The following is a 26848-nucleotide window of genomic DNA, read 5'->3' as shown; positions in this document are numbered from 1 at the left end:
AGAGCGCTGGCTTCCTGGGGCAGAGGAGAGAAAGAAATGTGTGTTGTACAAAATCAGTACGTTCATATGTTTAATAAAATAGTTCTTTTATTGGGAAAAAAAAAAAACATTTGTGAGCATGAGTGAGAAAGGCTGTAGGAAATTGGTTAATTTTTCACTGATCTGGACTATCTCGAAGGCTATGCTCTACCAACACCCTCAATCCTTTTTGGAAAACTTGATTTTTCTACTTGTTTTGCTCACCATTTCATCTTGAAGCAGTGTTAAGTGCAATGCAAGCAAATACACTTTTAAGAAATTTGTGGAATATCTGAGCAGTTTATATTTAGTTTTTCAGTTATGTGTAATGATCTTAAAGATATACAAACAGTTTTTAGGAGCATTTAAAATATTTCCTCCTTCATTCTGATCTTGGATAATCTGCAAAGACAAGTCTTACTTCACAGACTAAACTTCATGCTGGACTATTTCTGACCAGTGCGTATTGATAAAATTTTATGATGAGTTAGCAGGAGACTCAAGTTCGATCCCTGGGTAGGGAAGTTCCCCTGGAGGAGGAAATGGCAACCCATGCCAGTCTTCTTGCCTGTGAAATCCCATGAAGAGCCTGGCAGGCTACACTCCATGGGGTTGCCAAGAGTCGGACATGACTGAGCATGTTTCCACAGCCTTATTAGAATTGGATTTTTGTTTGTTTAATGATTTACTTTTTTAATTGAAGGATAATTGCTTTACAGAATTTTGTTGTTTTCTGTCAAACCTCAACATGAAAGAATTGGATTTTTATGGGAAGCAAGCTTCAAATGTGTTGGATAATAATGAAATAATCATGAAAAAAGAAGGCTACTGAGATAGAACCTGTTTTCCCACATTTAGATTATGGTAAAAGCTGAAAGAACTAGAAACTTGGGAACAATCCAATATCTAAAAGGGGGAATTGGTTAACAAACTGTAGACCAGAAACTAGGAAAGGGAATCATCCAGGGTCCTACTCTAGCTGGGCCAGGATTGCCCAGGGCTTATTGGTGAGCCACTGCCAGAGACAGCCACCCTCTACTGCTGACATGGAAACATTGGGATTGTTGGCTGGTCCCACTGTGGCCACTGCCCCATGCTCCAGCCTCAGTAGCTACCGCTGCCTGTCTCCTTGGCTGACCTTTATAATGATTAAGGTCATTGTCAGTTTCTGCTCCTCACTGGTCACAAAATTCTAGGGTAGCTTTGAGCTTGGAGCGCTCCAAGGTCTTCTCTGTGACTTTCTGCTTTGACCAGAGATGATGTGGTTCTAAGGAACCTCGGGGAAGGAAGTTGCTGAGCTAGGGATGAAGCTCCCTAATTGATGAGGTGGCTGAAATCCTGATGAAGGTCGTGCTGTGATGAAGCCAGGTGCTGAGAGCGTCAAGGTTGGCTTCTTGCTCTGGACTGTGCATCGCACTTGGGGAGGAAGCAGATGAAGAAGTCATGACTGGAATCGCACAGATTGGCTGCTGAGAAAAGAGACTCACTCAGGACTTCCTTGTCAGTCCAGTGATTAAGGCTCTGTGCTCTCAATGCAGGGGCATGGGTTCGATTTCTGATTGGGGAATATCCCACAAAATGAATGGTGTGGGCAAAAACAAGCAAACAAACAAAAAACCAGACTCACTCAAGGCGCTTCTATTAAGAGAACCTGAACTGTCGATAAAATCAGTTCTTGAGTGGGGCAGCCATGTGATCAGCCTGTATCAGATGGGTGCTCTGATGGAGTATGGGAACAGCCTGTGGCCAGTACTCTGGAGAGTTTGAGTTGACCTCAGCTTGACTCCCGTGCAACTGGGGCTGTGAGTTTTCTTCCATCAACTGGGCACTGTGATGCTCCTTGGGTTACCCCTATATTTTTCTTAAACTGTGCCAAATCACCTCATATATATTTTCTCCTGGGTAGTGCATTTCCCTCTCAGTAAAGTGACTTGAGATCCCAAACAGAATACACATACACACCTATACACAAACACATACAGATCTGTTACTATTCAATAAAAGACTGCCTGGTTAATTTTTTTTTAATGTTCATAAAAGAAGAGGTCATTCCCCAAAGAAGACCTCGAGATTGCCAATAAATACTTAAACAGATACTCAGCCGGGGGCAGTGGATAAATAGGAGATGATATAGCATAGTAATTAATTGGATCCTGGAGCCTGAGTGACTGATTTGAATCCTTGGCTCTGCTGCTGTTTAGCTGTGATGTTCAGCAAGGTATTTAACTTCTGCATATTGTGGTTTCCTCTTCTGTAAATTGGGAGTAACTATAGTCAGAGGACTTAACCTCACACAGTTGTTGTGATAGTTTACACATAGTGTAGATATGTAAGGTGCTTGCCCCGTGAGTGCGCTGAAGTGTTAACTGTTATGCCGACAACCATGATGGTGATGAGAATGGTGGTATGATGGTGGTGATTATGATGTTGATTGTAGTGGTGGTGGTTATGGTGATGTTGCTGGTGGTGGTGGTGGATATGGTGATGGCGGTGGTAATGACTATAATGTTGATTGTGGTGATAGTGTTGATGGGGTGATGGTGGTGGTGGTGAGGATGATGGTGATGATAGTGGTTATGGTGATGGTGGTAATGATGTTAATGGTGGTGGTGATGTTGATTGTGGTGATGGTGTTGATGTGGTGATGTTGATGGTGGCAGTGATGAGGATGATAGTGATGATGATGTTGAAGATAGTTATGGTGGGGGTGCTAGTTTATTGCCAAAATGCTTGTACCAGCATTATATAAGTGTTCCCTTACCTCACATTTTTCCGGTATTATTAGACTTGAAAATGTTTGGCAAATCAAGGAGAAAAAGTAGAATCTGAGGTGGTTTCATTTTCAGTTTCCTCATTGCTGGTGAGGTTGAGCATCTTTTCATAAATTTTTTGACTGTTAGGATTTCCTCTTTTGCAAATCGTTTATTCATATCCTCAGCCCATTCTTCTCTTGGTCTTTTATCTTCCTACTGATTTTTACATTGATTTCTCATTCATCCAGCAAATATTTATTTTATACCTCAGACACTGTTAAGGTGCTAAGAATACAATGGAAGAGGCTGTCTTATAGATTTTATGTTCTAGTCAGAAGAAGACAAATAAATACTATATTCTTAGCTCTCTAGAAGTTATATGAAGAAAAATAAAGCGGGATAATCATAATAATAGCTATCCTGGACTGAGTGATTTCTCTGTGTCAACTACTAACATATTAACTCGTTTTAGCCTCACAATTTTGGGAACATCATCTTTTGAAAACTTCATCTTTTGCAGGCAAGGAAACCGAAGGACAGAGAGGTTAAGTAATATATTCCAAGTCACACAGCTGGGAAGTAGTGGAGGCAGGTTTCAAAATCAGGTGGTCTGACTCTAGCTAAGGCCTGCAGTCCTAACCAGGATAGTATGTTGCCTGTCTATACTATGCTGGAGATAGAATGTAAGCAGGAAAAGAGCTTGCTATTACTACTTTATCATGTGTTTTATAAATACCTCACCTCCTTCCTCACGTCCTTCTGTAGTTTTAAAATTTTGTTTATAATCACTTTGCCACAAAATATTTCACTTAGATGTAGTCAAGTTTTATCTTATAGTGTGTACTTTTGGGTCCTTATTTAAGAAATTATTTCTTTCACTGATATGAAGTGAATGACTTTTACTGTCATTCTTTTTAATTGGATTTTTAAAAAAATGTTTATTTCAAGGTGTTCTGGTCATGCCAAGTGACTTGTGGGATCTTAGTTCTCCCACCAGGAATTGAACCCATACCCCCTGCATTGGAAGTGCAGAGCCTTAACCACTGCACCACCAGGAAAGTCCCTGTTGTCATTCTTTTGCTTATTCATTCAACAGATATTTACTTGAGCATCTATCATATGCCAGATGCTATTCTAGGTATGGATAGATGTTAGCAAAGCCAACACAACTCATTTCACTACTGATTTATGATGTAATCATCATATATCAAGTTCTTGTATGTAATGAGTGTTACTGGCCTGCCTACTCCACTTCTTTGATCTATTTATTCTTGAGCTTTGTTGTATCTTAATAATATTTTAGTTGTCAAGGCATTGTGGTTATTATAGACAGTTTAGAAAATGCATGAAAATACGGAAATGATTAAAATCAGTTATAATCTTACCATTTTCTATGCAGGAAATTGGAAATCAAAGGGGAACTTTTTGTAAAATAATTATAATATCAAACTATTAATGGTCATTATGGGGAGGGGGTAAGTGATCCCTCTGATGGAATCCTCTGAAATCTAAAATTGTTTCTTGGGACTTCCCTGGTGGTTCAGTGTTAAGACTCCACCTTCCAATGCAGGGGGCTCAACTTCCATGCGGCACGGCCAAGAAAATTTTTTAAAATTTAAGAGTTGTTTATCTTTGGCATTCCATACCATACATCAAGCTCTTAAAATAGACCTGTTAGTTATGACAGGCTATTCAGAAAACTAAGATCATGGCATCTGGTCCCATCACTTCATGGCAAATAGATGGGGAAACAGTGGCTGACTTTATTTTTCTGGGCTCCAAAATCACTGCAGTTGGTGATTGCAGCCATGAAGTTAAAAGACGCTTACTCCTTGGAAGGAAAGTTATAACTAACCTAGACAGCATATTAAAAAGCAGAGACATTACTTTGCCAACAAAGGTCCATCTAGTCAAGGCTACGGTTTTTCCAGTAGTCGTGTATGGATATGCGAGTTGGACTATAAAGAAAGCTGAGCACTGAAGAATTGATGCTTTTGAACTGTGGTATTGGAGAAGACTCTTGAGAGTCCCTTGGACTGCAAGGAGATCCAACCAGTCCATGCTAAAGGAGATCAGTCCTGGGTGTTCTTTGGAAGGACTGATGTTGAAGCTGAAGCTCCAATACTTTGGCCACTTGATGCGAAGAGCTGACTCATTGGAAAAAACCCTGATGCTGGGAAAGATTGATGGCAGGAGAAGGGGACGACACAGGATGAGATGGTTGGATGGCATCACTAACTCAATGGACATGGGTTTGGGTAGACTCTGGCAGTTGGTGAGGGACAGGGAGGCCTGGTGTGCTGTGGTTCATGGGGTCACAAAGAGTCAGACACGACTGAGTGACAGAACTGAACTGAACTGAAACTGCTATAAGGACTAGACCCTACAGTGTAACTGTTCAACATGATAAAGTTTTTTCCTTATTGATGGGACAGCCCTGGGCAGGTATACAGATGGATGGTAAGGGGACTTCCCTTCATCTTGTCAATCAGGGTTTGGCCCCCTTTCATCATGTGACTCTGCCATCCTCTACTGTCTCATCTGACACCTGCCTCCAACCAGCCTGGGGGAGGGAGAGCATGAGGGAGCACCCCCAGGCTCCTCTCTGGGCCAGCAGAAAGTGGGGGTTCACGTATACTCTTATGCCAGTGACTGGAACTCAGTCGCATGACTGTACCTGACCTGCCAGCAACAGGGAAGCATAGTCTAGCTGTGAGCTCCCAGACCAAGGGGGAATGGGTCTTTGTGGGCAGCTGGCGGTCTCTCTCTCTCTCACTTGTTTCTCCTGGAGCAACTGTAAAATGTTTACAGTTTCCTATAAAATGTGGCTTTGCTCTTTCCATTAAGTCCTAGTCTGCAGAATCTCTGACTATGTCAAAGAGATTTGCAGGATGTGCTTATTAAATGTTTGACATCTCCATGGCTGAGAAATAGTCCGTTGGTTTACCCGTGGGGTTTGAAACGTGCCAAAGATTCTCTTTAGGCAGAGTTGCAAGTATCTGGCCTTCCTGGGGTAGCAAAATGGGGACGCTTTTCCTTATGGATTTTTCATATGAATTGTGGGGGAGGTGGAAAATGGAACTTCTCTTCTTAAAAATCCAAGAGATCTTTGTAAAAGGGCTGCATGATTTCCGTGGCTAAAGGTATGGGATTCAGTAATCAACTTCAGGCAGTGAGTCTGAACCCTTTTCTCCATCGGATTTCCCAGAAGAATCTTCTCGGGCAGGGATTTTCCTCTTATCCTGAGGGCTTCTCAGTATCTTTCCATCCCATGGAAGAAATTTCATCTGCCACTTTTTCAGCAGCTTTGTTGAGATACTATCCATGTACCTGCGATTCACTCATTTAAAGTGTACAGTCCCATGGCTTTCATTATATTCACAGAGTTGTATAGCTGTGACCAAAATCAATTTTAGAATGTTTTCATCACACCAAACTGAAACCATGCATCCCTTAGCTGTCACCCGCTGACACCCCCTGTCCTCCCAGCCACTCACAACCACTGATCCATTTTCTTTCTCTTTAGACTCGCCTTTTCTGGCCATTTCATATAAACGGGATTATACAGTGTGTGGCCCTTTGTGACTCTCTCATTTGGTATAATGTTTTCACAGTTTTCATGTTGTTGCATGAATTAATACTTCATTTTTTAATTGCTGAATAATATTCCATTGTATGGATATACCACATTTTCTTTATTCACCAGGTGATGGGTATTTGGGTGGTTTCTTCTACTTTTTGGGTATTATGAAAAACGCTGCTATGGATATTTGTGTATAAGTGTCTGTGGGCACAAATATTTTCATTTCTCGTAGTCATCTACCTAGGAGTTGCATTGCTGAGAGATGTGGTAGATCTTTGTGGAGCATTTTGAGTAACTGTCGGACTGTTTCCCAGAGTGCCTGTGCCATTTTACATTCCCACCAGCAGTGTATGAGGGTTCCAGTTTTTCCACATCCTCGCCAAGTCTTGTCATTATCTTTTTTGGTTCCAGTTGTCCTAAAGATAAACTTTGCAGCTCTGATTCCCAAATTCTAGTCTCCTTAAGGCTAGACCCCTGCCACCCTTTCCCTGCATGCAGTGCAGTGCGGAGCACATAGTAGACAGCTTAGTAAATACAGGGTGATGGGCTGCGATCAGCTTCACCATGCAGGTAGGGAGAACTGTAGCTTTCAGAGATCTTCTTCCTGGCAGTGTGTGATTGGAACTACCCCAAGAACCAGAATTATTCACTCATCCATTCAAGAAGTACTTGTTATAAAAATCTACTAGTATTGGGCAGTAAAGCATTGGCGACCTCAGGGGCACAAACAGGAACAGCTCTCTTCCATGCCCTTCACTATTGACACAAATGCACACATAAGTCACACAAGCACAGTGCAGCAAGTTCACTACTGAACAGGCACCAGCCATGGGAGCCCTGGGGAAGGAAAGCCCGAAATAGAAGGACTCCAAAACCATGCTACCCATGGCATATTTCTAGCTCCGTTATCTGGCTGCGATGTTTGTTTAAACCCAATCGCTAGTCAGATATTTCTGAAAGTCCTTAACTACTAGATGATTTTTTTTCCCTACTAGATGATTTTAAATATAAACATCACAACGGTGCAGATTTGATTCTACCGGTGAAAACAAACTGCTCGTTTTGGGGACGGGAACGCATTACTATTTTTAGACCAACAGGGTGTCATTTGGCGGGGTCTTCATGTATTGCAGAAAACGAGCACTACTTTCTATTCCAGGATTAGGGAGAACAGGAAAACACACATCTATAGCTCATCCACTTTCCCTTTTCTAAAAAAAAAAATAATAATTGTTAGTGTCTTTTATTTTATATATTTTTATTTTTTGACAGAACCACGTGGCACGTGGGATCTTAGTTCCCTGACCAGGGATCGAACCTAAGCCCCTTGCAGTGGAAGCACAGAGTCTTAACCACTGGACCACTGAGGAAATCCTTCATGTGCTTATCTTTTAAACACTTTTTCTCACTGTTGAACATGACTTTCATGCTTTGACTCTGCAGAGAAGTGAATTAGTCACTATAACTCAAAAAGTTTGTGATTTAATACGTAAATGGCCACCAGAAAGAAGAGTTCCTCTGTGACCTAGATATGGGGTGATGAGACTGCCACCTGGGGTCCTCTTAGTGGTAAAGACCAAGCCCACAGCTCTGTTTGGTTAAATCAGCACAGTTGTTTTCCCTGGCACTACACGTGGCGGGTGGGGGTCTCTATCCTCAGGGGACCTCTAGCCTCGGCTGTCGGAGGCCCATCGCCTTCCAGTGCAGCATCTTGACGAGGCTGCCAGGCTGGCTGGGAGGGGAAGTCAGCAAAGAGAAGGCACAGCACCCTCACATGCTCCCCCCTGGGAGCTCCACCTGTTCCATCTCCGTGTCTTCCATTGGCTCAGCAAACAGCCTGCTTGGGCCCACCTTTCCTACTTCAGGTGGGGGAGTGTATGGGTCATCCCCTGGAACGTCCACAGGAGGGGGTCAGAAGTACTGGTGAGCACCAGTAGTGTTTATCTGAGTAGGAAAAACCCAGTTCTCCTGCTGTGTTCTCCTGACTGTAACCACTGTAACCCCCCAGCTCTTCTGACACCAAGCATGTCTGCAGTGCCAGCAGGGATCCTGCGTTGACTCTGACATCGTCCACCTGGAGACAGCATTAGATCCCACAGGTGGAGGGCCCGGTCCCACCAGTTTGCACCCTCCCCCCTGGGGACACAGTCCTAAGTCCAGGCTGTCCCCTGTGCCTCTGACCAACCAGCTACAAACTTGAGGTTCTTCCCAAGAACCCCTCCTTGTAGTGGTTAATTTGAATTCACAGTCCTCAAGAAAACACTTTTTAGGGAATTTCTTGGTGGTCCACTGGTTAGCACTCCATGCTTTCAATGCTGAGGGCCTGGGTTCAATCCCTGGTTGGAGAAGTAAGATTCCGCATACCACGCAACTTGGCCAAAAAAAGGAAAAGGAAACACTTTTTACTGCTTACCAGTTGATTGTAAAAGGATGTGCTAAAGGATACAGATGAACACCCAGATGGAAGGGGTGTGTGGGGCAAGGGGTGAGGGGCTGAGACATGGAGCTCCCAAACCCTCTCCAGGGTCCATGCTCCCAGCCTCTCCCAGGTTCACCAGCCGGGAAGGTCTCTGCTCCTGAAGGCTTATGACTGATAATTAACTCCATTTCCTGCCCCTTCACATATCTGGAGAACTGCAGATGGGGTATGAAAATCTCAAGCTTCTGATCATGGCTTGTTCTTTATGACCATCCAGGAGCCCACCCAGAGGCACCTCATGAGATCAGAAGACACTGCTACCGCCACCCAGGAAATTCCAGCAGTCTAGCAGCTCTGTGCCAGGGACTGGGGCCTTATATTATCTCTATTATTTCACATATATTTTTAAAGAGAGAGATGAGAGACTTTCTGTTCTTAGGGAGCCTATACTCTAGTGGGAAAAGCAGGTAAGAGCACCACGTTTTGTGAGTGCTAGATGGGAGGGTATTGTGTGAGTGGCTCAGAAGGTAAAGAATTTGCCCGCTATACAAGAGACCCAGGTTCAGTCCCTGGGTCAGGAAGATGCCCTGGAGAAGGGCATGGCAACCCACTTCAGTATTCTTGACTGGAGAGTCTCATGGACACAGGAGCCTGGCAGGCTCCAGTCCTTGGGGTCGCAAAGTTGGACCCAGCTGAGCGACTAACACTTCCACTTCAGAGGGCAGAAGGAACATTGAGTTAGGAGCACCTACTTCAGATTAGAAAGGAACAAGAAGGATTCTTGAAAGAGGTGATTCTTGGCTTAACTCTTTTTTTTTTTTTAATTGAAGTATAGTTGATTGTTGTGTTAAGTGGTTCAGTTACACATACATATATTTTTATGTATTCTTTTCCATTATGGTTTGTTATAGGATATTAAATATAGTTTGTTTACCCATTCTATATATAAAAGCTTACATCTGTTAATCCCAACTTCCTGTTCCTCCCCTCCTTCAACCCCCTCACCTTTGGCAACCACCAGTCTGTTCTTTGGCGTGCTGCGATTCATGGGGTGCAAAGAGTCGGACATGACTGAGCGACTGAACTGAACTGAAGTGAACTGAGTCGGATCTCTATGTTCATGAGTCCGTTTCTGTTTTATAGATAGGTTCATTTTTTAGATTCTAAATATAAGTGGTATTATATGGTATTTTTCTTTATCTTTCTGACTTATTTCACTTAGTATGATAATCTTTTAAATCCATCCGTGTTGCTGGAAATGGCATTATTTTATTCTTTTTTTATGGCTGAGTAGTATTCCATTGTATATATTCTTTATTCATCTGTTAGGGGCTTGCCAGGTGGCTCAGTGGTAAAAAGAATCCACCTACCAATCCAGGAGTTGCAGGAGAAATGGGTTCAATCCCTGGGTCAGGAGGATCCCCTGGAGGAGGAAATGGAAACCCACTTTAGTATTCTTGCCTGGAGAATCCCATAAACAGAGGAGTCTGGTGACTAATTCCTCAACCAGGGATTGACCCCACTATCCCTGCATTTGAAGGGTGAGTCTTAACCACTGGACCACCGGCTAAGTCCCCTGAGGCCACGTCTTAATATGTGAAGCTTTCATCTTCTGGACTAAAGAGACTCTTGATGAAAGTAGAAGAGGAGAGTGAAAAAGTTGGCTTAAAACTCAACATTCAGAAAACTAAGATCATGGAATCCGATCCCATTACTTCATGGCAAATAGATGGGGAAACAGTGACAGACTTTAGTTTTTGGGGCTCCAGAATCACTGCAGATGGTGACTGCAGCCATGAAATTAAAAGACGCTTGCTCCTTGGCAGAAACGCTATGACCAACCTAGACAGCATATTAAAAGGCAGAGATATTACTTTGCCAACAAAGGTCTGTCTAGTCAAAGGTATGGTTTTTCCAGTAGTCGTGTATGGATGTGAGAGTTGAACCATAAAGAACGCTGAGTACCGAAGAATGCTTTAGAACTGTAGTGTTGGAGAAGACTCTTGAGAGTCCCTTGGACTGCAAGGAGATCCACCAAGTCAATCCTAAAGGAAGTCAGTCCTGAATAAGATGGTTGGATGGCATCACTGACTTTATATACATGAGTTTGAGTAAGCTTCGGGAGTTGGTGATGGATAGGGAAGCCTTGCATGCTGCAGTCCACGGGGCCACAAAGAGTTGGACATGACTGAGCAACTGAACTGAACTTCACCTTCTGGAGATGTTGGGGGTGGGGAACAGTTTCATTCAGAGTCTAGCAAGTACTGCCTCAATGCTCAGTGGTGTCCGACTCTTTGTGACCCCACAAACTGTAGCCTGCCATGCTACATGGCAGGCTGTGTAGCCATGGGATTCTCCAGACAAGAATACTGGAGTGGGTTGCCATTTTCTCCTCCAGGGAATCTTCCCAATCCGGGACTGAATCCGTGTTTCCTGTGCCTCCTGCACTAGCAGGCAGATCCTTTACCACTGAGCCGCCCTGGGAAGCCCAAATACTGCCTGGGTTTTTGTATTCTCTAAAGTGTGAGTCGCTCAGTCGTGTCTGACTCCTGCGACCCCATGGACTATACAGTCCATGGAATTCTCTTTCATTCAAATGCTGAGAATCTCATTCTTGAGTTAATCTCTCTCTGTTCTCATTTCTTATAGACAGCTGGGAAAAGCCAGCATGCTTTCAGCCTTCTGCCCAGAAATCTTTTTGCTTAGTTTCATGCTCATTAGGTCTATTTTCTATTTTCCAGCTTCACTCCTGGTTAAATAAAAGAACATTTAAATCTACAGTGAGACTTTTTTTCTAACTATCAGATTGTCAGAGATGAAAAAGTATGGTTATATTTCAGTGCTAGTAGAGATGTAGGCGAACTAATGTTCTTATTTACTCTTCTGTCCGTTGTTCCTCTGTGTGTGTGCATGTGTGCTAAGTTGCTTCAGTTGTGTCCAGCTCTTTGCAATCCTATGGACTGTAGCCTGTCAGGCTCCTCTGTCCATGGGATTCTCTAGGCAAGAATACTGGAGTGGGTTGCCATGCCCTTCTCTAGGGGATGTTCTCAATCCAGGGATCGAACCCAGGTCTCCCGCATTGCAGGCGGATTCTTTACCCTCTGAGCCACCCAGGAAGCTCAAGAATACTGGAGTGGGTAGCCTATCCCTTCTCCAGCAGATCTTCCCAACCCAGGAATTGAACCAGGGTCTCCTGCATTGCAGGTGGGTTCTTTACCAGCTAAGCTACCAGGGAAGCCTCCTATAGGTAAGGTAATTTTTCCTCTCTGGCTCTGTTCATCTTTAATTTTCTGTAGTTTGAAAATGATCTTGCCAAGATGCTGTTCGGGTGGCATTTATCCTGCTTGGTATTCTCTGAGCTTCTTGGATCTGCGGGTTAGCTCCTGCTGTAGATTTGGGGAAATGCTCAGTCATTATTGTTTCAAATATTTCTTCTGTTTCTCCCCCCTCCTTCTGGTGCTCCCATTATAGGTATGTTACACTCTGTGGTTTCCTCACAGTCCTTGGATACTCTATTCTTCTTTTTTCCATCTTCTCTTTGCTTTTCAAGTTTGGAGGGGGTGGGGTGGGTTCTGAGGTTTTCACTGCTATGTCCTCAGGCTCAGAGATTCTTTCCTCAGCCACATCCGGTCTGCCAATAAGTACATCAAAAGACATTCTTCATTTCTGTCACAGTGTTTTGATTCTTCTCGGTTCTTTCAGGATTTCCACCTCTCTGCTCACATTACCCATCTGTTCTTGTGTGCTTTCTGTTTTGTCCACTTGCGCCCTTAGCATATTAATCATAGTTGTTTCCAATCCCAGGTCTGATCATCCTACCATCCCTACCTTGTCTAGTTCTGATGCTTGCTGTATCTTTTCCAACTGTGTATTTGGAATGCCTTGTCATTTTTTTTTTTTCTTGATACTCAGCCATGATGTACTGGGTAAAAGGAACTGCTGTAAATAGGCCTATGGTCATGCCGTGGTGCGGAGAAGGCAATGGCACCCCACTCCAGTACTCTTGCCTGGAAAATCCCATGGACGGAGGAGCCTGGTAGGCTGCAGTCCATGGGGTCGCTAGGAGTCGGACACAACTGAGCGACTTCACTTTCACTTTTCACTTTCATGCATTGGAGAAGGAAATGGCAACCCACTCCAGTGTTCTTGCCCGGAGAATCCCAGGGACGGGGAAGCCTGGTGGGCTGGCATCTATGGGGTCTCACAGAGTCGGACATGACTGAAGTGACTTAGCATAGCATAGCATAGCATAGCATGCCGTGGTGAGGTGTGGGGGGACAGGAAGCATTCTAAGGTCCTATGGCTAGGTCTCAGTCTTCTGGTGAGCCTGTGCCTCTAGACTGTGACGTCACAGACGTGGGATAGAATGGCTTAAGGGGGCTGGAGTTGGGTATTTCCCTTCCTCAGATCAGTTAGGCTCTGATCATAGCCCAGCTGGTTAGTTTCTGGTTGACTAGTTTCTGCTGAGAACAGGCCTTGTTAAGAAGCACAGAATGTCTGGCGTATTTCTAAAATGATTCCTCTGCCAGAAGTATGAGGAGATTCTTCTCCAGTATCTACCATGTGAACCTGATTGGGCTCCAGGTGTAAAACTCACAGAACTGTGGGAGACCCCTGTGACTGGGCTGGTGACTCTCAGGCTTGTCCACACACAGCCTCCAGGACTTTGTGAATTACAGTCCCGGGGTTCCTCCCTGAGCACTGGCTCCCATGGACGTTGCCACTTGTGAGTCTCTGCTCCCAGAAACTGTTGCTCCAATCTTGGGGGCAGCAGTTTGTCCTGTGTCCCTCCCTCCCTTAGGGATCTCAGAGGAATTGTTGGTTTTTCAGTCTGCTAGGGTGGAGTGGTGACTTCCAAGCTCCCTACATGCAGAACCAGAAACTGACTTACTGTTGGGGTGGAAGCTGGTAACTGCTTTACTAAATACCATATTTTGTAAAAATAAAAATACGTGCCCTTTGACCTAGCATTTCCACCTATGGACAAACCAGCATGAATGCACAAAGATATAAGTACCAGAAGATATTTTTGCAGCAGCATATTTAATATAGGAATGTTGCATAAAATATGCTATACTTACACAAGGGAATGCTACCCAGTTGCTAAAAAGAAATGAAGTAGCTCAATATATCCTGACATGGAAAGAAAGAAATCCAAGACACATTTGTTCAGTGGAAGGAGAAAAAAGCCAGATTTCAAAATAGTGTGTTTAAGATTCAATTTTTGTTTAAAATTTACTCATAGTAAAAACAGAGGCATGCTTATAGAAGAAAGACTATTTTTAAAGAATTTATGCCAGAAAAACTATTGGTTTCCTTTGAGGAACCCTTTTATAAGGCTTTTCCAGTCCTGTGGCCACTGCTGAGTTTTCCAAATTTGCTGGCATATTGAGTGCAGCACTTTCACAGCATCATCTTTCAGGATTTGAAATAGCTCAACTGGAATTCCATCACCTCCACTAGCTTTGTTCATAGTGATGCTTTCTAAGGCCCACTTGACTTCACATTCCAGGATGTCTGGCTCTAGGTGAATGATCACACCATCGTGATTATCTGGGTCGTGAAGATCTTTTTTGTACAGTTCTTCTGTGTATTCTTTCCTTAATATCTTCTGCTTCTGTTAGGTGCATACCATTTCTGTCCTTTATCGAGCCCATCTTTGCATGAAATGTTCCTTTGGTATCTCTGATTTTCTTGAAGAGATCCCTAGTCTTTCCCATTCTGTTGTTTTCCTCTATTTCTTTGCATTGATCGCTGAAGAAGGCTTTCTTATCTCTTCTTGCTACTCTTTGGAACTCTGCATTCAGATGTTTATATCTTGCCTTTTCTCCTTTGCTTTTCGCTTCTCTTCTTTTCCCAGCTATTTGTAAGGCCTCCCCAGACAGCCATTTTGCTTTTTTGTATTTCTTTTCCATGTGGATGGTATTAATCCCTGTCTCCTGTACAATGTCACGAACCTCATTCCATAGTTCATCAGGCACTCTATCTATCAGATCTAGGCCCTTAAATCTATTTCTCACTTCCACTGTATAATCATAAGGGATTTGATTTAGGTCATACCTGAATGGTCTAGTGGTTTTCCCTACTTTCTTCAATTTAAGTCTGAATTTGGCAATAAGGAGTTCATGGTCTGAGCCACAGTCAGCTCCTGGTCTCGTTTTTGCTGACTATATAGAGCTTCTCCATCTTTGGCTACAAAGAATATAACCAGTCTGATTTTGGTGTTGACCATCTGGTGATGTCCATGTGTAGAGTCTTCTCTTGTGTTGTTGGAAGAGGGTGTTTGTTATGACCAGTGCATTTTCTTGGCAAAACTCTATCAGTCTTTGCCCTGCTTCATTCCATATTCCAAGGCCAAATTTGCCTGTTACTCCAGGTGTTTCTTGACTTCCTACTTTTGCATTCCAGTCCCCTATAATGAAAAGGACATCTTTTTGGGGTGTTAGTTCTAAAAGGTCTTGTAGGTCTTCATAGAACCGTTCAACTTCAGCTTCTTCAGCATTACTGGTTGGGGCATAGACTTGGATTACTGTGATATTGAATGGTTTGCCTTGGAAACAAACAGAGATCATTCTGTCATTTTTGAGATTGCATCCAAGTACTGCATTTCGGACTCTTTTGTTGACTATGATGGACACTCCATTTCTTCTGAGGGATTCCTGCCCGCAGTAGTAGATATAATGGTCATCTGAGTTAAATTCACCCATTCCAGTCCATTTCAGTTTGCTGATTCCTAGAATGTCGACATTCACTCTTGCCATCTCTTGTATGACCACTTCCAATTTGTCTTTCCAATCCCAAAGAAAGGCAGTGCCAAAGAATGCTCAAACTTCCGTACAATTGCACTCATCTCACATGCTAGTAAAGTAATGCTCAAAATTCTCCAAGCCAGGCTTCAGCAATACGTGAACCGTGAACTTCCTGATGTTCAAGCTGGTTTTAGAAAAGGCAGAGGAACCGGAGATCAAATTGCCAACATCCACTGGATCATGGAAAAAGCAAGAGAGTTCCAGAAAAGCATCTATTTCTGCTTTATTGACTATGCCAAAGCCTTTGACTGTGTGGATCACAATAAACTGTGGAAAATTCTTCAAGAGATGGGAATACCAGACCACCTGATCTGCCTCTTGAGAAATCTGTATGCAGGTCAGGAAGCAACAGTTAGCACTGGACATGGAACAACAGACTGGTTCCAAATAGGAAAAGGAGTTCGTCAAGGCTGTATATTGTCACCCTGTTTATTTAACTTATATGCAGAGTACATCATGAGAAACGCTGGACTGGAAGAAACACAAGCTGGAATTAAGATTGCCGGGAGAAATCTCAATAACCTCAGATATGCAGATGATACCACCCTTATGGCAGAAAGTGAAGAGGAACTCAAAAGCCTCTTGATGAAAGTGAAAGTGGAGAGTGAAAAAGTTGGCTTAAAGCTCAACATTCAGAAAACGAAGATCATGGCATCCAGTCCCATCACTTCATGGGAAATAGATGGGGAAACAGTGGAAACACTGTCAGACTTTATTTTTCTGGGCTCCAAAATCACTACAGATGGTGACTGCAGCCATGAAATTAAAAGACGCTTACTCCTTGGAAGGAAAGTTATGACCAACCTAGATAGCATATTCAAAAGCAGAGACATTACTTTGCCAACAAAGGTCCGTCTAGTCAAGGCTATGGTTTTTCCTGTGGTGATGTATGGATGTGAGAGTTGGACTGTGAAGAAGGCTGAGCGCCGAAGAATTGATGCTTTTGAACTGTGGTGTTGGAGAAGACTCTTGAGAGTCCCTTGGACTGCAAGGAGATCCAACCAGTCCATTCTGAAGGAGATCAGCCCTGGGATTTCTTTGGAAGGAATGATGCTAAAGCTGAAACTCCAATACTTTGGCCACCTCATGCGAAGAGTTGACTCATTGGAAAAGACTCTGATGCTGGGAGGGATTGGGGGCAGGAGGAGAAGGGGACGACAGAGGATGAGATGGCTGGATGGTATCACTGACTCGATGGACGTGAGTCTGAGTGAACTCTGGGATTTGGTGATGGACAGGGAGGCCTGGCGTGCTGTGATTCATGGGGTCGCAAAGAGTCGGACACGACTGAGCGATTGATCTGATCTGATCTTTATAAGGCTGTTGATGTATATATAAGGCTGTTACTTAATGACATTTGTCTTTAATGAACATGTACTTGATAATTAGGTAAAAATTCAAGTAAGAAAATAGGAACAGATAGAGCTAGCTAAGAATGATACAAGAGGAGACTTCCCCGGTGGTCCAGTAGTTGAGACTCCACACTCCCGATGCAGAGGGCCTGGGTTCAAGTCTTGGTAAGGTAACTAGAGCCCACATGCCACAACTAAGACCCAGCACAGCCAAATTTAGAGTAAATGAATACATAAATTTCAAAAAGGAGTAATAGAACTGATATTTCAATCACGCTTCCCTGCATCAGGTGATAATGCAATAATAATCTCTGACTCTGAATTTATCTCTGGGGATACTGTGGGAGAGCAGGCTCAAAGAAATGGGAATTTGAAATCTCCTTGTGTCTCTTTTGCTCTTTCAGAAGATGACCGCTCTAAGATGACAAGGGTCCAAACAGAAATATTTTACCAGTGATTATTTTTTGTTTTTTCATGTAGAGTTTTTAATTGTTAATTCATCTAATAAAAATCTTTATCAGAAGACATTTCCCCCTCTGCAGAGAAGCACTTTCTTTGGTTCTGTTATGTCAAGATTAGTGGTTTGTGTACCCAAGAGACATTTATAATGACATATTTTATAACATGTGTCTCTCCCTGACTAAAGAGTACATTGGCAGAGTGGATACCTGTGAAAGCTATTTGCCTTCCATGATAAAATAGCATTTATTTATATGATTCTCCTGCTTAAATGACATCTAAGTACCCTGCAGGGTCACTGAGTGTAGACTAATAATCTTCTGAGTTCCTGCTCCCAGTTCCAATGGGGAGGGAGGAACTTCCCACATAACACGAGGGGCTTCTCAGACTCCAGCTAGGTGTCCCACAATTCAACTCAGTTCTGACACTGTTTTCTCAAAGACAGCATCAGATTCCACAGGTTACGGGCTCAGAACCCCCTCCTTTTGGGTTTTTATGCAGCCTCCCTTATTTCAGTTCAGTCACTCAGTCGTGTCCGACTCTTTGAACCCAATGGAATGCAGCACACCAGGCTTCCCTGGCTATCACCAACTCCCGCAGCTTGATCAAACTCATGTCCATTGAGTCAGTGATGCCATCCAACCATCTCCTCCTCTGTCATCCCCTTCTCCTCCTGCTTTCAATCTTTTCCAGCATCAGGTTCTTTTTAAATCAATCAGTTCTTTGCATCAGGTGGCCAAAGTATTGGAATTTCAGCTTCAGCATCAGCTCTCCCAATGAATATTCAGGACTGATTTCCTTTAGGATGGACTGGTTTGATCTCCTTGCAGTCCAAGGGACTCTCAAGAGTCTTTAACACCACAATTCAAAAGCATCAGTTCTTCAGCGCTCAGCTTTCTTTATAGTTCAACTCGGACATCTATACACGACTACTGGAAAAACCATAGCCCAGACTAGACAGACCTTTGTTGGCAAAGTAATGTCTCTGCTTTTTAATATGCTGTCTAGGTTAGTCATAACTTTCCTTCCAAGGAGTAAGCATCTTTTAATTTAATGGCTGCAGGCACCATCTGCAGTGATTTTGGAGCCCAAAAAAATAAAGTCAGCCACTGTTTCCACTGTTTACCCATCTATTTGCCATGAAGTGATGGTACCAGATGCCATGATCTTAGTTGTTTGAATGTTGAGTTTTAAACCAACTTTTTCACTTTCCTCTTTCACTTTCATCAAGAGGCTCCTTAGTTCTTTGCTTTCTGCCATAAGGGTGGTGTCATCTGTGTATCTGAGGTTATTGACATTTCTACCAGCAACCTTGACTCCAGCTTGTGCTTCGTCCAGCCCGGCATTTCACATGATGTACTCCTCATATAAGTTAAATAAGCAGGGTGACAATATACAGCCTTGACATACTCCTTTCCCTATTTGGAACCAGTCTGTTGTTCCATGTCCAGTTCTGTTGCTTCTTGACCTGCATACGGATTTCTCAAGAGGCAGGTAAGGTGGTCTGGTATTCCCATTTCTTGAAGAATTTTCCAGAGTTTGTTGTGATCCGCACACAGGCTTTGGTGTAGTCAATAAAACAGAAGTAGATGTTTTTCTGGAACTCTCTTGCTTTTTCGATGATCCAACAGATGTTGACAAATTGATCTCTGGTTCTTCTGCCTTCTCTAAATCCAGATTGAACATCTGGAAGTTCACAGTTCATGTACTGTTGAAGCCTGACTTGGAGAATTTTGAGCATTAGTTTGCTAGCATGTGAGATGAGTGCAATTGTGCAGTAGTTTGAACATTCTTTGGCATTGCCTTTCTTTGGGATTGGAATGAAAACTGACCTTTTCCAGTCCTGTGGCCACTGCTGAGTTTTCCAGATTTGCTGGCATATTGAGTGCAGCACTTTAACATAGATGCAGTTGATTACATCATCGGCCGCTGGTGTTTGATTAGACTCCAGCCCTGCTTGCCTCCCTGAGGTCAGGGGGTGGGATTGAAAGTTCCAGCCTTCTAATCACAGAGTTGCTCCCCTGGTAATCAGCCCATACTTCAGTTCAGTTCAGTTCAGTCTCTCAGTTGTGTCTGACTCTTTGCAGCCCCATGAATCGCAGCATGCCAGGCCTCCCTGTCCGTCACCAACTCCCTGAATTTACCCAAACTCGTGTCCATCTAGTCGGTAATGCCATCCAGCCATTTCATCCTCTGTCATCCCCTTCTCCTCCTGCCCCCAATCCCTCCCAGCATCAGGGTTTTTTCTAATGAATCAACTTTTCGCATGAGGTGGCCAAAGTATCAGTCCTTCCAAAGAACACCCGGGACTGATCTCCTTTAGAATGGACTGGTTGGATCTCCTTGCAGTCCAAGGGACTCTCAAGAGTCTTCTGCAACACCACAGTTCAAAAGCATCAATTCTTCAACGCTCAGCTTTCTTCACAGTCCAACTCTCACATCCGTACAAGACCACTGGAAAAACCATAGCCTTGACTAGACGGACCTTTTTTGGCAAAGTAATGTCTCTGCTTTTGAATACGCTATAAGCATTTAGGGAACTGTTATCCAGGAACCATGGGTCAAAAGCAAATACATATCTGGTCATCTGAATATATATGTATTTCACATCAATCATAAGACTGCACATCCTAATGTAGTATAACATATGTTTTTCCTAAATGATTAATTTCATGCAGTTCAGATTTTACATAGTGACCTGCCTGTTGTTGTTTTTACAAACCCTGTGAATTTTCTAACAGAAGTCCCGGCGGGGATTTGGGTGCCAAAAAGAAAAAGAAGAAACAGAAGAGAAAAAAGGAGAAACCAAATTCTGGAGGCACCAAGTCAGACTCGGCATCCGATTCCCAGGAGATTAAGATTCAGCCGCCTTCAAAAGTGAGAACTGTGTTTTATTTTAATCTCCGTGGTGTTGTATGCCTGTGAAAGCGGGTCTGGGCAGCTTAGGCAAGCACCCTTTTGGGGCAGAGGTGTAGTTAGGGTGTGCCATCACTGTGTTCTGCATGGCAGGGTTCTCTGTGAGATATTTACAGCTTTCCCAGAACTCATGCTGGCACCCAGATAACTAAGCAGTTCGCGCTGGGCTTCTGTGTGTGTGTGTGTGTGTGTGTGTGTGTGTGTGTGTGGTCTGCCTACAACTCGCCCCTTTCTTAGCAAACTAGTTTGTAGCTTGTAATCATAGAAGGAAGTCTGTGTGACCTTGTTAGGTATTTAAGTTACACTTAATGTTTGATTCCTTTTTGTTCAGAAGATATTCACATTTTTTATTTTCCTGGGTGTCTGTCTAATTACTTGAATACAGCACCATCAGGCAGATGTCAGCGGGAGCCACCACGGGTAAGTCTCCTGTTGACTTTGCCTTGGACCAATCTGCAGCGGCCAACCCTAATTCCATTGCCAGGAGGTGGAAATAACCAAACCAGAAGTGGTCTAGCTGGGCCCTGTGTCCTGTATCCCTCTGGAGGTGCTGATGCCAGATGCCCCTTCCCTGGGGTCACCCCGGTCACCCTCGCTGCAAATACAGACCTCGTGTGCTAGGCCCAGGAAAGACAGAACTCTTGATGCCAGACACAGCAAAAGGGGGTAGAGTTAGGCATGTAACAAAACAGGTTATCTGATTGTTGTAGCTCCAGGTGAGCTGGGGAGCCCATGGTATCCTGGCAGGAGCTCGGTCCTGGCCCTGTGGCTATCGAGCCAGGTGCCTCTGCCAGGCTTGCCCCTCCCAAAGCTACCCAACTCACAGGCTCTCGTGAAGTCATAATCAGACCATCTTTATTATGTGGTTTTTATACTATATACATGGCAGTCGTTATGGTTACGCAAGTTTTGTGGGGTCTAAATTTCCTTCTTGCACAAAGTTTACATCATATGACAGTGGGTGAGTCTGGCAGGTGGTTTTGTTGTTGTTGTTATCAGTTTTACACATAAGGACCAGGAATCACCAAGAAGGAAAATTACTTGCCCCAGGTTTTCCCTGACTGCTTTTCTGGGGTGAGAATAAAGTACAGTCTCCATGGATAGATTTTCATTCTGGTTCTCAGATAATAAATAGTCTATCTACAGTTATAAGTTTCAAGGTAACTCGTATAAGCTGGCAAGATATCTTTTTTATTTCTTAAGGTTGCTTCATCAGATAAATGTAGTGTTACTTACATGCATTCATGACTATCTCCTTATTCCTTCTGTTCTCATCCCCAGCTGCTGCCAGTCCCCGTACCCCTGGTGATTTTGGGTCCTTCCCCTACCTCTGGTCACTTAGAAGCAGCTACATAATGGGAATTTGGGATTAGCAGATGCAGACTCTTACATATAGGATGGATAAACAACACAGGGTTTCCCTGATAGCTCAGTTGGTAAAGAATCTGCGTGCAATGCAGGAAACCCCGGTTCGATCCCTGGGTCAGGAAGATCCACTGGAGAAGGGATACGCTAGCCACTCCAGTATTCTGGCCTGGAGAATAGGCTACCCATTCCAATATTCCTGGGCTTCCCTTGTGGCTCAGCTGGTAAAGAATCCGTTTGCAATGCCAGAGACCTGGGTTTGAGCCCTAGGCTAGGAAGAGCCCCTGGAGAAGGGAAAGGCTACCCATTCCATTGTTCTGGCCTAGAGAATTCCATGGACGGTATAATAGTCCATGGGGTTGCAAAGAGCCAGACATGACTGATCGACTTTCACTTTCTTTCACAAACAACAAAACCCTAGTGTATAGCACAAGAAACTATATTCGACATTCTGTGACAAACCATAATGGAAAAGAATATGAAAAAGAATATATCTATGTATAACCAAGTCACTTTGGGGCACAGCATTGTAAATCAACTCTACTTAAAAAATTTTTTTAATTAAAAATAAAATGAGTGGATGAATAGCATTTTAAGGAAAAGGAACCAGGCAAGGCAGGAGGAACTGCTAGTATGACGTGGTAGAGAAAGTCTTTCTTTTTTAGTGAAGTCAAAATTGTTTTAATGTGGGCTTTTCACTGCATCTTAAAAACTGAGGCTCCTTTCCCTTAAACTGATGCCAGCTCAACATAAAACCATCAATTACAGTGACTTTTAGAGATTCTTTAGTTTCAAGAATATTGTGGTTTATGCTCAAGAACCAAAATAAAATGATATTTGGGTTCTTATACACTTCATGGTGATTAAAGACTTGGACATTTTTTCCATGGTATTAAATTGGAAACTAGTGGACAAGGAGTACAGTTGGTGTTTAGTATTTCCCAAGGAGCAGATAAGGAGAAGCAGAGGCATGTCTGACTCTTACATCGGAAATACAGCAGTGGGAGACTAATGTGGGATCCTCACCCAGTCTCACCTTTCTAAACACTCCATTTGGTGCTATTCCAGAAGGTGATTGGATAGGTTTAAGAATTTACCATAGCCAAGTTTACTGCCCTGTCACCGTGGATTTGAAAGTTGCACTTACTTGAATCTACTTTAAGAGCATCATCTGTAAAAACATTGAATCACTGTGTTGTACATCTGAAGTTAACATAATATTGTAAATCAACTAGACTCATTTAAAAGAGAGCACTGAATATTGAGCATTGGGATATAGCTACTTCATGAATGGTGATTTTATATAAAGACTGCTGGTCAGCCTGCTTAGGCAGAAACCACTCTGAGGGTTTCTTCGTGGAGACGGGGTACCATCATTGGCTTCCTTGAAACAAAGATGCTGATGCATGTTTGTTTTGAAAGAGTTAGATTTTGGTATATTCATGTTAGAGGATTTAATTCAAATAGCAGGGAAGAATTACTATGGCAAATTCAGTGCAGACACTGTAGATATATTTTTGTAAGACTAGGTTCTACTTGGCTTATTGTAACATAAATGGATGCATGTTCAAGCATTATTAGCTTAAATATACTGTCCTCTTACTTTCTGTGTAAGTTGTAAGTCTCTTCATTGTGTTTTGGGGCTCAGATGGATGTAAATTCATTTGGCTAGGAATCTGTTACTTTTGTGTTGGAGGCTCAAAGGAGACCCAAAAAGAGACATCTAAAACTACAGTAAGTCAGAACAACAATATAACTTTGTTAAATTAGTATGTGTAATTGATGTATGAACCTGATGATTTAGACCTCAAGCAAAATATAAGATAAACAGCTTACAATATTTGTGGTAGGCCTGGGTGATGCTGTTAGACTTCCAACTGGAGATATCAAGACTTTAACCTACTTCTAGTTAGATTTCCAGCACTTTGTTTCTTGGAATCATTTTAGGGCAAGAATCTTAAGGGAACCTAGTGAGTCAAACTACCACAGGACGATCTGTATTAAATATTTTGTACTGGGGCTTCCCTGGTGGCTCAGATGGTAAAGAATATGCCTGGAATGCAGGAGACTCGGGCTTGATCCCTGGGTTGGGAAGATCCCCTGAAGAAGAGAATGGCTACCCACTCCAGTATTCTTGCCTGGAGAATTCTATGGATAGAGGAGGCTGGTGGGCTACAGTCCACGGGATCACAAAGAGTTGGACACAACTGAGTGACTAAGACTTTAACGCTGAGTCAAACAAGTCAGCTTCCCAGATAAAAGGATTTGCTCTAGGTCACTGACTTCAGATTCAGAATTGAACTAAGTCCAGACCTGCTGTTAATAAACCACTGAGGGTCGATGGTACCTTTCCTTGGTGCCTGTGATGTTGACAAGAACTGAAAGTTCTGAGACTCTTTCTAACCGCTTCTGAACCCACAGTGAAGAGCGTTCTTTGTATGGCATCAAAATTCTAAAACTCATCAGTAATTTTGCATGTTGAGAAAACCTCACCAATTTCCATATTCAGTCTTATGTCCCAAGGAGTCGGACACAACTGAGCGACTGATCTGATCTGATTACATCATTTGAGGGATTTTCCAGGAAAAAAAAAAAAAAAAGACCTAAGGAATCTTCAGAAATGCCAGAAATATTGGTTTTAAGGAAGGAACTTTAGTATTTAAAGGCATTGTCAATTTTATAGACTGAGGATACACTTTACTAAAAAGGAAGGTTATTTACCACACTTGGGTTGGGGCTAACAGGCTATGGTAGCAAAAGGTTCTGAATTCGTGGAGGAAACTGCACATCCTCATTGAAGGATTTGTTTCTGGTGGAGCATCAGAATTAGTAGCGGGTGGGGTGTGGTCCAGGATAAGGCATCCTTTGAGAGTCCTTTCTTGATGAACTTCCTCCTCCACCCAGCACTTAGTTCAGGTTTCTTTCTTTCTTTTTATGAACTAAAATTTGCCTTGTCCACCTCATTTCCATTCTAGAAGTTCTTTCTTTTGTCCCCGAATTGCTCCTGCCAAGCATTAACTCCATCAGTGAAGCCAAAACCAGGGACTGACTGGCTGCTGTATGATGCTCACGTTTGCATTGCACGGCAGCCCTTTCTGCTGCTCTACTCACATGAGTAATTAACCATGAGGACCATTTGCAGATGTTTGGGAAACTGAAGCAAACATTGGCTTGATTTACTAGAGATTTTCCAGACTGTCAGAACCCCATTAAACCTATAGGACTGTTGTTGCCTTTATCCTGTACCTTTGCTTATATTTTAATGTGTTAGCATACTTGAGCCCAGGGTCCCCGCTTAGAGGAGGATCGTGCGTTTTTCCAGCGAACGCTGTAGCCTCCGAGGCAGGCGTGCATGTACCTGCCCTAGGTTTGGGAGCAGCGGCAGCTTCCTCATACTCTGTGTCTGTGTGTCTTTGCTGTTGTAGAATTCCACCATCCCAATGCAGAAGTTGCAGGATATCCAGAGGGCAATGGAGCTGTTATCTGCATGCCAGGGCCCTGCCAGAAACATTGATGAGGCTGCCAAACACAGATACCAGTTTTGGGACACACAGCCGGTACCCAAACTAAGTAAGCTTTTCTGCCTTTTCCCTCTGAAAACAAAGCTGGGTTAACAACAAACAAAAAAACACAAAAAGAGACTTGATTTCACTTATATGATTTGTTTCAGACCACAGATTCTGAGTCATATTTTTCCTATTAAAATAAATATTGAGTGATGACATTGGCTTTTAGTAACAACAATTTTAATATAACTCCTGTGCCTACAAAAAAATCTAGTGTCCCCACACTTCAAACATTAGTGTATGAAATATATAGATATACACATAAAAGAGGAGCCTCCCCACCACCAGTGTTTTGGTTCCAGTCTTCATGGAGTGGTTTTTCCTTCTACATAAATTTTTAGCAGTCTCACACCTCAGTTATCCCAGAAGACACAGGAAATTTGCCTATTAAATCTTACTGAAATAGAAAATTTTGCCCTGTTAACAGTAGGATTCTGAACATTCACCCATGGTGTTAATGATTACCAGTGTGGTAACACTGCGTGTAAGTGAATCAGGACGCCTTGTGAAGGCCTTCGTAAGGGCTCTGGGTCACGTCAGAACTTCATTACTGGTCCTCTTCCTGCAGTGCCAGGCCTGCTCCATCGTATTTCACTTAAACTTCTACCACTTAAGTTTCTGTAAACATAATTCCATTGTTACCCTTTCACATTATGCAAAAAAAAAAAAAAAGAATAAAATTGGCCAAAAAGTTCATTGAGCTTTCTCCATACCATCTTGTGGAAAGACCGGAATGAACTTTTTGGCCAACCCAACAGATGCTCTAAATGCCATAAAAATGCTTATCAGTGTATTACAAGCTCAACCTGTTGCTTTGACTTATGTTTATATAAAGATAAATAATTGTATCATTTCCATATATTTCTTCAATGATAGTTCCAGATTCAAAATTTAATGTATAATATATAATATTTAATATAAGGGGTTCATTGCCATTCCAAAGTCTTATTAGCCAAGTTATGTACAGATAGCCAGTTTCATCAATTATAAAGCAGGAAACAACTGTCCTCCATGCCTTCAAATCATGGATTTCAAACTTTTTAAAAGGGATTGTTCCTTTACCACCCACGCTCACCCCACGCAGCTTCAAAAGCAAGAGCTTCAGAGCGTGAACAGAAGCAGAAAGCAGTGATCTTCCCTTGATTTTAAGTCTCTAGAAATTATTTGGTGAGGAAAGAAGACCCTCTAGAATGAATTTACTGGATTTTAAATGACACTGAATTGAGTGACCATTGGCTAAAGGGAATGAAGGTTTATTGATCTGAATGTATTGGGTTTGGCTAAATGCTGCTGGTGGCTTTTGGGTCGTGGCTCAGGGGAGAAGAAAGTCTCTTTAGCTGGCACCCACCCCAGTGCACCAGCCCTCTGCTCACCTCATTTTAGCCCCTCCCCTAAATCCTTGCCTTCTCTATGCACCTCAATTAAGGCAGAGCCAGGTTAATGGCCGAAGAGGGAACCTGAGGTTGGGGAGAACGTTTGAAAGTCAGGGAGACTATCTCATCGTCTCTCTCCAGAGCTCTGTTCCAGTTCAGTCAAACACACCCCGCCGTTTGGAGCTGCCTGAATGGGGTGAGCCCCTGGTGTTGTGTACATCAGCCAAGCCCTAAG

The 26848-nt window shown here is 43.0% G+C and overlaps 1 protein-coding gene across 3 annotated transcripts in view; it reads left to right on the top strand.

Moving 5' to 3' along the window:
- The window catches only part of NMT2 (N-myristoyltransferase 2), a 60488-nt gene that overhangs the window by 10231 nt on the left and 23409 nt on the right, over positions 1-26848 (top strand). For all 3 annotated transcript variants that reach the window (XM_070800859.1, XM_070800861.1, XM_070800860.1), the window contains exons 2-3: positions 20135-20270; positions 25100-25244. In XM_070800859.1, coding sequence (XP_070656960.1) covers positions 20135-20270; positions 25100-25244 — 281 coding nt within the window. The remainder of the gene's footprint in view (positions 1-20134; positions 20271-25099; positions 25245-26848) is intronic.

The sequence above is a fragment of the Bos indicus genome, chromosome 13 (genome assembly GCF_029378745.1).
Source record: "Bos indicus isolate NIAB-ARS_2022 breed Sahiwal x Tharparkar chromosome 13, NIAB-ARS_B.indTharparkar_mat_pri_1.0, whole genome shotgun sequence".
Taxonomy (NCBI): Eukaryota; Metazoa; Chordata; class Mammalia; order Artiodactyla; family Bovidae; genus Bos; species Bos indicus.
This window is presented reverse-complemented; position numbering and strand designations above follow the sequence as displayed.